Raw genomic sequence first — 13256 nt, 5'->3', positions numbered from 1 at the left:
ATGTGCCTATGGCTTCACAGGAGGGGTTGGCAACTTCCAGGGCTGAGGTGGAGATGCATCCCAAAGACCATAACCTCTTCTGATGCCACTGCCAATTCTGACTGACCCCACTCCCCTTTTAAGCAGAATCAGTAATCTGGGAGAATACGATTGAGCTTGAAATAAAAGTTTGTGCACTTTGTTTTATAAGAAAATTGTTCATTTTGCGTAAACAGTGCTGCCCTCAATGAGACTGAGCATGGCTTGAAGGGAATTAATTAAGGCATCTCAATTGTCATAACATTGTGGATATTGGATGAGCACTCGGAGTTGGATGGGCGTTCAGAGGAGGAAGGAACAGTGCAGTGATGGCCCATGTTGCCTGCCTTCTTTTTTTAAGAGATGGTTTCTTCAATCACTATCCACAGTTCAAAGATCACCCGGAGTCAGGGCAGGAAAAGCAAAGGAGAAATGTTGAAGTGAACTGTCTGATCCATGTACATATGTGGTGGGGACATGCTGGAATGTAGCCAGCATAAATATGTTTCCTTTTTACTTGAATATGAAACAGACACACATGCCCTCCTGCTGGGTAATTCAGGAAAACCACCAAAAGAAAGGCTTGCAGACAGGCAGAAGGAAAGAAATCATGAGTTAGTTGCTCACGTTTGCATAAATACTTATAAATCAATTGATCCCACCAAGAATGCCCTTCCCTCAAAGATTATTATTATTTAAAATAAAAGATACAAGTAAAAAGATGTGATTTTATATCAACCATACTGTTTGAAATCCCAGACTCTGGACACTAGCCATGTTGTAAGGGCTCACCATTGTATGTCTGACATATCTGAACTTCCCTGGACCCTTCAGAGATCATTGTAGGAAGCTTGAAGGCAGAAATACAGATGATGTGCTTGCATCAAGCTGTCAGAAAACAAAAAATACCCTGCCTTAAGATGTGAGGCAAGGGCGAAGTATCACCTCACTAGTGGTCTAGGTAAGCATCTTCTTGTATTGAAATGAAAAGATGGCTAGTTTTTTCAGAAAGAAAGTAACTTCCTTCAGAACATTTCCTTGTTAAAACATAAAAATAGAGACAGGTTAAGGTAATTCTAGGAATGGCAGAAAAAGCTGAAACCTAAGCTACAGGAAATTTTTTAATACGCTGGCTTTTGTCAGAAAAGGGATGTGTAAATACTTGTTAAAGGGACAGACCTTCTAGCCCTTTCTTTTGTGTCAATCCAATTTTTCAGTGGGATATTCAACTGGTAGCTGTTAGTAATACTTTCCAGAAATAATCTATGGGTTGCATACTTGCATACAACAATATATCCTAACGGTACATCATAAACACAAACCATAATGTGAAAAGTTGATGAAGACGGCAGGCTCAAGTGTGTGTCATTCTGCAGGCTCAAGAGTATTCTAATTTGCTTTCTGAATATATCTATCTGTATCTATAAATCTCTATATATCTCGCAACTGCAGAGGCTTCAATAGTCAGGGCATGACCGAAGAAAGTTGCACATGTAGATGAGAAAGAAAGTAAGAGCAATAGCCTTGTCCTACTAGGAAGAAAATGCTATGTAGCCTTGACCTGCCTCTAAATTACAACTGTCCCAAAATAATGCCCCCTGTTTTCAATGGCTCAAATTGCAAGTGGTACAAATACTGACAAAGCAATTGCCAAATTATAGTAATTGGCACCACAGCAACCAGATTTTACTGAGGCCGCACACCCAAATAAATGCCTTGTGGCTACCCATTCATCTAGCAGCTGGAAAGATGACACTTGACATTTGGAAACTTTCCTGTGAAGATTGCTGCAAGGCTTTTCCCATTAGCTTCATGGTGAGATGGTAAGGTCGAATAAGCTCCCTCAAAACCTGCAAAGGGTAACAGAAACACTCTAATATTAAGCCGGCTTGATCTAAAATTCCAAGTGACAAGCTATGAGTTGTCAGATTTCCTCCAGTGCTTCTACTATATTCCAATTTAAGTGGAACCTTGTGCTTTATTATGCGGATCCAGATCCAACAAGACATTTATCAAAGAAAAAATGGTGTATTTAGAATCAAATGGCTGATTCATCTGTACCCAGCAGAGGCATTTGCTATGTGTTTGCCATGACAGACACCATCAACTATGCAGGGGAGATTACACAAGCATGTTCTGAAGGCAGATTATGCTGGTCTCTCACTGGTCTTGTAAAATGTGTTAATGAAAGACTACCTGGAAAAATTGAGCTCCCAAGAAAGATCTGGGTATGTGAAAGAAGTATTCCACACAGAAGTGGGGTTCTCCTGAGTAGGTCTCTTCAGGTCGTTATGGCTTCCATGGTTGACTTGGAACATCACAGTCATCACAGTGTGTGGGGAAGTGTCCAGCATTCCATCTAATAAGGCTTCTTCAATTAATTTCAGCTTCAATAAGATGACAACGTAGACAATATACTTGAAACAGTCCCTCCCACAAAGTCACTGGGATGTGATTAGGAAGACACTGGCCAGAATCCTGTATTTGGACATTTTTGGTTAGATGCTTTATGCATTCAATTTAAAGTTGCTGAAGTGACATTTAAACTGCTTTGCCATTGTGCCAGTTTCAGAGAATGACAGTGAGCACTTCTTGCAATCCTATAGCTACTAAGCTGAGTGATGTGTTTCTATATAGAGCAGCTGGGGGAGCGCATTTGAAATGTGGAGTGACACTGACGATAGTCAGTTCTACTTCTTGTCACTGGAGTTAGGCTGTGCCTGAATTTTATTATGAGCTGGATGAGGGCTGGCAAACTGAAGTTGAACCCAGACAGTCCAGAGGCTCTGTGGATTGGTAGTTCTCAAGTTTGGGAGCTGGGTAAACAACTTTTGCGTCTGGGGGTTGCACTTTCCTTCAACAAGAGGGTGCATAGCATGGAAATACTCCATCTGCCCAACTCTATCTCTGAATGTCATGTTTGTGAGCACCTATGGCCAGCTTCATTTGACCTGCCAGCTGTAGCCCTTTCTGGACAGAGATAACCTTACATTGAGTCAGACACTAGTATCTTTTAAATCCGATAATACAATGTTTTTTACATAGGGTCGTGTGTGTATAATAAAACACATGTATACACATAGACAAACAACAACACATTTTTCTTTGGACATGCCTCTTTTAAAACAACTTCCTGTTTTTCTCTTACTGTGACCTAATTAATTAGCCTAATATCTCCTTTTCTGTCTATTGTTATCTATTATTTATATTATCTAGCTTTTCTACCATTAACCTACATTTCTTTCCTAAACAAAAAATAACTGCCTATATGTCAAGTCCTATAATACTTATATCCCCTCTTTGCTGTTTTACATACTCTGTAAAAGGTTTCCGTGTTTTTAAGAAAACTTCTATTGGGTTACTTTTTACTAAGTTAGTCCATTTTATTAGTTCCACTAAATTCATCACCTTCTCCATCCATCCCATTCCATATTAGTCACTATCTTATTGACTTACAGCTGTAATCATATGACTTACTGGATCTCTATATTATCTTTTGCTTTTGTCTTCTAAATTTATCATATTTAATAAATATAATTCAGGTCTCAGGGCTAATTTAAATCCCAGCATCTTTTGCATCCATTTGCTATTTTAAACCAATATTTCATCAGGATGCTTTTTCAGATGACAGGAAGGTTGCTGTTAGTGCCTTATGCAGCACCAAGACTGCTGACAGGAGGATCCTATAGAAAATATTTAATATTGTTTTTAAAGAAATTGCAATGGCTGTCAATACTCTTGAAGTCTAAATTCAAGATACTGATGCCCAAAAGGCCCTAGACAACTCCCATGGGACCTTGCTAACCCTTGAACAAGCACCACTCCCTATGCATATATAATGTAATGTAATACAATTTATTCGGTCATTGACCAGTATAAAAACAAAATCACACAAGCAACATATCAATATAACAATAACAAATTAAAATATAAACTGATTGTAGACTGTACGTGTACAGTATTCTTTCTACACGGTAATAAAATGACTATATGTCAGTTGAGGGTGCAGTTTTCAAACAATGTAACAAAATTTAGCCACCTTATGGGATACTGTAGAATCATTGTTGTCCAATAGGAGGCGTAAATAAAAGGAGTCAGTTTTGCCTGGGAATTTACTCAGTAGTGGGCTAATCAGTTGGTGACGAATGTCTCTATAGAATTGACAATAAAGGAAAACATGCTCATTGGTTTCAAAAGCGCCTGAGCCACATGGGCAAAGACGAAATTCAAAGGGTGTTTTTTTTTAAATCTACCTTCCAACATGGCCGTGGGCAACACATTGAAACGTGCCAGAGTTAGAGCCCTTCTAAACTTCGGGAGGGTAACATGGAACAGATATGGAGCTGGGGAGGGGACCAAAACTTGAGCACTGAACATGACATATTTTGAGAGGGAAGTGGAGTCCATGTATCTTTCTGCTTCTAGGATTTTTTTGTTTAATAGTAGATTTAGCTCTATCGGCGTCGAGCTTTAAAATTTCATTTTTATTGAGACCAAGCTCATTTATTTTCTTAAGAATGGAAATTTCCCAAGAGGATTTAAAGGAATCCAGGAAAATTAAATTTGTCAGACCTCCAGAAGTTTTATGCAATTTTTGCCAATAGGTGAGTTCATTTAAGGAATATTCAATCATGCCAGTACGTGTTTTCCAGAATACCAATATCCAGCCTTTGTTTAAGTCCAACTTAAGACATGAAGTTCCTCTCCAGAAAGTGTACTCCAATGAGGATGACAGGAGGACAATATCAATCCCTGAGAGTCTCCTTGATGATGATGGAAAAACGGCTGAGATGTTTGGCTCCCTTTCTGGCGAGGAACAAAAGCAAATATTAAACAGACTCGATGCTGTTAAATCTATGCTGATGTCAGTAACAACTGCAACTAAGACTATTAAGGATTTACTACCCACTAGCTGCTCCTTACTTGAGCTTTTGCTACAACCTAAAAATGGACTCAAACAGCGCATTGGTGAGGAGGAGGATGATGATCTGATCCTTTTAATGTTCATGTCTCCCAAACGCCCAGTGGACCACCTAGCAGATCCTCTCATTCCATTGACTCAAACTTCTCCTAATCATATGACTATCAAAGTGAGTCCTTGCAATTTATAACTCTTAATCCTTCTAAATTCACCAAGTATCCACAATCCCCCAAGATTAAGAAAAGGAGATGTCTTAAGTCAAACCCCTCTGCAGCAAAGACAATTAACCAGAATTTATCGGATAGTCTAATCAATCTAGTTTCAGAAAAGGGAACTACACCTAGTGGAAATATAATTGTCAATGAACTGCAAGCCTCCTTACCTCTGGAACAGTCTGTGATAATCTCAGATAATTGACATTCAATCCCTATGCATATCTCTTGAGATCTGAGGGGAATCTGAGTTCTTGGAATATTAGGAAAATCCCATTCACCCTCTGCTGCTATGGCTCCCCCACAGAACAGACCATTCTGTTTTGCAGATGGGACATTACAGCTATTTTTCAGTCCTGGTGGACTCCCCTCACAAACAAACAAACACACACACACACACACAGATTGAGAGAGAGAGAGATGTCCTGGGACACATCACAGCCCACCAGCCACCCAACCTCCCCATTACATAGGTAGTAGCATCACTTCCTTACTGTTCCCACCATGGAAGAAAAAAGAGCCATTATAATAGCCATTCTAACATCTCCTGTATTCCACCCACAAGAAGGAGGTGAGGGAGTGGTAGGCATGTAACTCTTTCACTAATTTTCTTCTCAAAGGAAGTTAACAAGTAATTTTAGCAATTTTGTTCTCTTTCCAAGAAAAACTGTTCAAACTGTGCATTTTTCAAAACCTTTTTGCAATCAAAGATTTGTTCTGCACAAAAATTGCAGGTTGTCATTTTGCATAGAAAATAATAGTTTCTGTGCAGGAAACAGTATTTTCAATGCAGAAAATAATATTATTATGGTAGGTTTAACATATAGTGTCTCCTTGGTATCTGCTGGGTATCCACTGGGGTTTGGTTCCAAGCCCCCGCCCCCAGTGGAAGCCAAAATCTGTCGATGCTCAAGTCCCATTAAATACAATAGCATAGCAAAATTGTGTCCCCTGTGTAAAATGCCAAAATTGAGGTTTGCTTTTTGGAATATATATACTTTTAAAATATTTTAATTCATGAATAAAGAATCCATGGATACAGAGGGCTGACTGTAGAAAGTTTTTCTTCCCACCCTATTATACTGGAAATCCTAAAAAGAATATGGAAGGGGGAGGGGTTTCCCCTCTCCTTCAAAATACCTGTAATGAAACATCAAAGAGTAAGCCACAACTATAATACTGATGGTTCCACCAAAATATTTATTTAATTTCAGGTGAAACGCAATAGAAATATATTTTGTTCGACTAATATTCCATTTTCTATAATTTGGAATATTCTCTTGGATGCTTCATTCCATCCCATCCATCTACTGGGGATAAAAACCCTACAAGTTTAAGCAAATTCTACCACATACATAACAATGTTTCTGTCTTAAATATCCACCTATCCTGCCCCCAGCAGTGCTTATAGCACCTATTTCCCTCCTGTTAAAATCAACTTTCTTCTACAGTTTCTACTGTACTGTAGTACTGTAGACAGAGGCTCTTATAGGGAATTTTAAAAAGGTATCTTACAGGCTGGTGGTAAGATACTAATACTTAATTCCACATAAGTATTTTTGCCCTATAGCACATGCCACAATCCCTGTTGAAATGAACACAACTAGAGTTGGTGGGAGAAATTTAAAGATCATGATCTCCATGCTGTAAATTACCCTAAGAGTGATAACCAAGGCAGCAGCATCTTAAACATTTTAACAAAATTGCATTGCTGGCTTTTGGTATTGCAACCTCAAATTCAGCTCCTTCTTTATGCCTTAGCTGAATACAAATGGGATTTCTCTCCACATGTCTTTTACTATGCAAGAGAAGTAAGCACTGTGGCTATCTTTTGATGTCAAATAAGTCAATATTGAAAGATAATTGTTGCATTACAATAAAACACATTATTTTCTTTAACACTGGGAAACCAACATTCCCTAATGTTCAGAACAAAATAACAATGTGGTATTTTTTTTCTTGCTGGGGGCAAGAAAAAAATACCACATGCCCCCAAAGGAAGTGAAAATAACCATCTTTCTCAGGTACTGCTACCTGATCCTCATATTTGAGCTGATGTGGGTTGTAGTATGGCTTGACTTATTTACTGCCTTGGCAGGCACTGGAAAGAGCTTACTTGGAAATGTAAAGCTGGACTCTAAGATATTAGAAATGCTTCAGCAATAATATAGGTGGGGTGCAGACCGCCAGAAAGAGGCGGCTGGGAGCCACCTCTCTTTTCTGCATAGCCGCGCCACAGCAACCAAATTGCGTGGTGCAGCTACGCAGAAAGCAAAGGAGAGCTGAAAAGTGGCTCCTTTTAGTGCTGGCACAAATTGCCTGCGGCGGCGCGAGCACATCACTGCAGCGCGCGCCCATCTGGACGGCGACCGGCAGTGATGTCATCGCTATGAGTGCCGTGTATACAGCACCGCATAGCGATTACGTCCTGGTGACATCCTAGGGTTGCGGGGCATCTGGAAAAGGTCCCCAAGGCAACCCTAGCATGTTGCCAGGATGTGCTAAAGGGCCCATCTCTCCACAGCCAAAGTCTCCCAAACTATTCAGTGTTCAGAGGCTTTTTTTTGGACTACAACATCCAGAAGCCCCACCAGGCATGGATACTGTTCCAATTAAAAGAACAACAACATTTCCAAGCTCTGCTTCTATTGCTCACGACCTACTTCAGTGTGTCACCTTGGTAAAAAGATACCAATGGGCCCCCTTTCATCCCCATTATTTATGCAAACAGCGAACTACACACCATCATGTTCCATGGCTTAGTCCACAAGTTATCTGTGATCCTTAGCATACATTACTCTCTAGTTTCTTCTGCTTCCAGTGCAACCTAAGGATTTCCCCATTTTACTCTACTTGACAAAAAGCGGTTGCCCGACTCGGTGGGCTGACCGCTTTGCCACTAGATGCAGCGAACGACTACAAGCCCCAGAGTGCGTGGGGCGAAAGGGAGGCCCTTCTGCCCCGTGACGCTCTGGGAGCTGGGCTCAGTGACCGGGAGTTCCAGTCCTCCAGGGCAGATGATTGGTTCAGCTGCCCTGGAGGAGGAGTCTCCTGGTCAGGTGGTACTGAGGAGATCAGGGCGGCTTACAACAACAGATAAAAACAATTCAGTACAGTACATAAAATCAAAATTACATATACATTACAAAAATTAAACAGACTAAAAGCCCCATTAGCCCATCCTCTTTGCCACAGGAGAGGAGGGAGGCCCACGGGATTTTAAGCGGGGAATGCCTGCTGGAATAGAAAGGTCTTTAGATCCTTCCTGAATTGGGCCAGGGAGGTAACCGAGCGGAGCTCAGTGGGCAGCGTGTTCCAAAGGGCCGGGGCGGCGATGGAGAATGCCCTCCTCGTGGTGGAGGTGAGCCTGGCCCCAGGCACCTTCAGTAATTGCTGCCCAGATGTTCTGAGGGTGCAGGACGGAATATACGGGGAGAGGCGGTCCTTCAGGTATCCTGGGCCCAAGCCATATAGGGCTTTATAGGTAATCACCAACGCCTTATATTGGGCCCGGAAGCGAATAGGCAGCCAATGAAGATCTTTCAATGCCGGTGTTATATGGCTGGCCCTGGAGATGCCAGTGACCAGCCTGGCTGCCATATTCTGCACCATTTGTAGCTTCCGGGTTTGGTATAAGGGTTGCCCCATGTAGAGTACATTGCAGAAGTCCAATCTCAAGGTTACCAGAGCGTGTACTACTGTTTCAAGGTCCCTCTGGGCCAGGTATGGGCGCAGCTGGCGAATAAGCCGAAGCTGATAACAGGTGCTCTTGACCGTCGCATTCACCTGAGCCGTCAGGTGAAGCGACGAGTCAAGAAGCACCCTCAGACTGCGCACGGAGTCCTTCACAGGGAGCGTGACCCCGTTCAGGACAGGTGGAACCACCGCCATTCCTGGACCAGGGGAACCTATCACGAGTACCTCCGTTTTCTCTGGATTCGGCTTGAGTCGGTTTTCCCTCATCCAGCCCATTACTGACTCTGGACAGGCCACGAGAGGAGAGACGCCGTCCTCAGTCACTGCATTAGTCGGAGACATAGAAAAAATGATTTGGGTGTCATCAGCGTACTGATAACCCCGCGCCCCATGTCTCTGGATGATCTCTCCCAGCGGTTTCATGTAAATGTTAAATAGCATGGGAGACAGAATGGCTCCCTGAGGGACCCCCGTTATAAGGGCCCGCTCATCGGAACACACATCTCCCAGCTGCACCATCTGGGACCTCCCGGAGAGGTAGGACCGGAACCACTGGAGCGCAGTGCCCCCGATTCCCACCTCTGCCAGGCGCCCCAGAAGGATACCATGATCGATGGTATCGAAAGCCGCTGAGATGTCCAAGAGCACCAGCAGGGACACGCTTCCCCTGTCGATGCCCAGACGGAGATCATCGACCAAGGCGACCATGGCCGTCTCAACCCCGTAACCCGCCCGGAAGCCAGTTTGAAATGGGTCTAGATAATCCGTTTCATCCAAGACCACCTGAAGCTGGATTGCAACCGCCCTCTCGATCACCTTACCCAATAATGGCAGCAGCGAGACTAGCTGATAATTGTTGTGTACCAGGGGGTCGAGGGAGGGCTGGTGGGTGCCAGGTTGTGGTTAATCAGACAAACGTGAGGTTGTTTGACCTCATGCTTTGTGCCAACCCTACCAATGGTTTGCTTAATAAAGTTGTAGCCTTTCCTCCAGCACGGTCTCCTGTGGTTATTCGGCAGCAGCATCTGAGGCAAAATCATCCTCTTTCTTCTCTTTGTATTTTAGAAACATATGGAAAAGAAAAGAAAGACTATTGTGGCATGTCAAAGACAACTAAGGTTGCTTCCTTTGGTTTTGCTCAGCAGATTATCGTCTCCTGAGAAATGGTAAAAATTATATTAATTTTCTACGCTTTCCTGAATGTGATTCTCCTCCTGTCATTACAACATGAAAATGTAAAAAATAATATACTTCCAGAATATATGTCCCATTATTACTTCTTCATTGATACACAGAAGTTTTCATTCTGCATCAAAGAGTTCTTGAAATGAACTTAGTACAGTGCCTTGCAGAAGTGCCATATATACTTGTCTATAAGTCCAAAAATTTATGCCCCAAAATTGACCCCTAAATCCCATGTTGACTTATTTATGGGTCAGCATGGTAATGTAATAGCAGCCCTTTCAGATTTCCCCATGTGGTGGGGAGAGCACTTTTTCTCTCTCTCTCGAGCCAAGCAGAAAGAGTCCTGGGTAATCACCAAACAGAGTCCCTCTCCTGCCCCTGCCGTCGCTGTTGGGGAGTGAAGGCTGAAACACTGAAGCAAAAAGACTCAATTAGAGCACACATACACACACCGAAGGAACCTCCAAGTTTTACCCTCGACTTATCCACGGGTCATGGCAAACCTGCCCTTGACTAATATATGAGGTCGATTTATAGTCGAGTATGTACAGTATTCATCTGCTCTTTACAAACTGGAAATTGATTTAATTGACATAGCTGCCACGTGATCTAAACAAGATACTAAACACTGTGAAGGGTGTAAGATATAGTGTCACAAAACAAAACTTCTATTCTGAAACAGAATTTCCTTTATAATTGCCTTGTATTTTCTTCCATCCATCTTACCCTCAGTCCTGACCAGTTTCCTAGTCCCTGTCAAGGAAAAGCAGTCCCACAATATGATGTTGCCACCAACATGCTTCACCATGGAAATGGTGTTCAGGGGCATTCAGTGTGCTTGGCCTTGTACCACATATAATATCTTGTGAAAGAGCCAAGAACTTCAGTTTTGATTCCTTCAGATCACCAAAACAACTACTTGGTTGCTGTGTCTCTAACATGCCTTCCACAGATTTCAAACAGCTTTTCTTGGCTACAATGAGAAAATTTGATTATATTCTTTACCTTTTTACTAAGCAGTGTTGAAGAAGAAAAACATGTGTGCCATGTTTTGTTTTGTTTTTTACTAAAAAGAAAGATGCAACCCATACATACCTCAAATCAAGAAAAAAAATTGTGCTGCAGCTTCAACCACTTAGGGTACGATGAGGAAGGTGGGAGGGGACCTGGGAAAGTTACTTTAAAAACTAGAACAGCTATAAAGCAGCAATCCATTAGTATCATATTTTCCCATTCGGACTGCTCCCTCCCACTGATCCCTGGTGCTAACAGAATGGAATTGGGGGGATACAGGAGAAGGAAACCATGTCAAATGAAAGAGTCTACAGCAGGCACTCCAAACTTTTTTCAAGGCAACACTCACACCATGAGATCCCCACCTGCTTGGAAACCTAGGTAGAAAGACCAGGCCCTGACATCTGGATATCCTAATCACAATCCTCATTGTGGTAAGATAATATCCCATAAATCACACAACGGAAATGTATGTTTTTTTTTAAAAAAAAATTATAATGGGGATTAAATGTTGTTTTTAATTTGTAACAGTTAATGTGATTTTCAGTACCACTTTTCAGAACTGCACCTAGTGGGGCAAGTGAGTGCCCACATTTCTCTTCCAATCTTTAAGACAGTGTTCACAATATCCTAATATTCTTTCCTGTTTTGTTCTTTTGCCACTCAGATATTTGAGAAAATATTACAGTTTCTTTCTTTCTTCCTTCCTTCCTTTTCTTCTTTTTGTATCAGTGGCCTACATCTGTCTTATGACTTGTTCATCTCCACAGGAAGTACTATTCAAAGCAGCAGAACATACATAGAGCAAGTCATACAGTGTCTCAGCACAAGTCAAGCAATTGTTCCTTCACCTACATGAACATGTGCCTTACACTATTTTTATTTGTATAAAAAAGTGTCCATCAGGAAGAACCCTCTTGTGTTTCTCCTGGGGTCTCTTGTTTGACTTCTTCCTTTGTCAACAGGTAGTTAGCTTTCTTTGCTCAGGTGCTCTTGTTTTGTATTTATATTTTGGAAATGCTGGCATGGTCATACCCCCTACATAACAATTTCTGCCTCAGGTGACAAGTGCTACAAGTATTCTTCAAAAGAAAAGAACAAATATTCCATGCTGTTCAATGCTGTGTGCTGTTTTTAATATTTATAAAGTGTTTTCTTCCAATTGCCTACGTAAGTTTTATTATGCAGTGTATTATGCATTAAGTTGTGTCCCCTTTGGGTAGAAATAGGAATTTATAAGTAAAAGTAATTTTTATTGGTGGACAAAATAAAAATGACATTCAAATCACCAGCACCACCAAATACACACAGGAACCTTATCCGCTTTTAACTTAACAATACCTTTATTCCTGAGTAGGTTTTAATTATCATTCCCTTCCCATTAAAAATCTAAAAGCTCTGCTGTCAGACCTGCAACTTATTTATCTCTGTGAACTTTGGCTCCCCTGAACTGTTGCTGTTGTTATTATTATTACAGACTACTCAGTTTGGGAGTGGAGGAGAGTATGCTCTTGGCAGGTGAAGTCAAGATCAAGCCAGAAGAGTTTCCCTTCAAAAACTCACCTGTATATATTTGTGCATGTACCAAGAAGCATGCTTTCCATCATTGACTGATTCTACTGTTGTGTTGGCCAGTCCACTGACATCACCTCCTGCAAAAATCCATGGCTCACTTGTTTGCATGGTCTCTTGATCAACTTCAGGAAGACCCCATTTATTAAACTTGAGAGGAGACAGAGCTTCTTTTACTGTATTGAAAGAAAAGAGGTGCAGGGGAGTGAAATTAAAATAAAGTAGAAGACCGAGTAGTAGTTGATAATTAAAACAGCTCTTTAAGCATCAGGCACTTGCAGACAGAGCTGCAAATTCCAGGATTTGAGGTTGGGGCGTAACATAGAGACAACAAAGTATTTTAATAAGATGGTGTATTTTTTGTTAATATGGATTTTTTTTCTTTTTTAAAAAATATGATGGTGCATTTATGTATTTAAAAATCCAGCCTTTTGTGCTATATATTCTTTTAATTGTATTTTGTTTGAATTTCATACTGTATGCCATCTTGGGTCCCATGTAAACAAACAGGGAGACAATTACCACTCAGGCTGCAGAAGCCTGTACAGTGAGCAAAGTTATGTCCAGGCAGCATAAAACCACTGGACTGATTCTCAACTGCTTTAAATCTTAGGAATGAACCTGCCTCCCTCCAGTTC

General features: G+C 41.4%; 1 protein-coding gene across 1 annotated transcript in view; it reads right to left on the bottom strand.

The window, feature by feature from the left end:
• The window catches only part of DPYD (dihydropyrimidine dehydrogenase), a 617920-nt gene that overhangs the window by 269590 nt on the left and 335074 nt on the right, over nucleotides 1-13256 (bottom strand). Inside the window, exon 13 of the mRNA XM_042465741.1 lies at nucleotides 12610-12794. Within this exon, the coding sequence (XP_042321675.1) occupies nucleotides 12610-12794 (185 nt within the window). The remainder of the gene's footprint in view (nucleotides 1-12609; nucleotides 12795-13256) is intronic.

Source organism: Sceloporus undulatus, chromosome 4 (assembly GCF_019175285.1).
Source record: "Sceloporus undulatus isolate JIND9_A2432 ecotype Alabama chromosome 4, SceUnd_v1.1, whole genome shotgun sequence".
Classification (NCBI taxonomy): domain Eukaryota; kingdom Metazoa; phylum Chordata; class Lepidosauria; order Squamata; family Phrynosomatidae; genus Sceloporus; species Sceloporus undulatus.
Note: the sequence above shows the minus strand (reverse complement) of the source record. Positions and strands in the feature narration are given on the sequence as shown.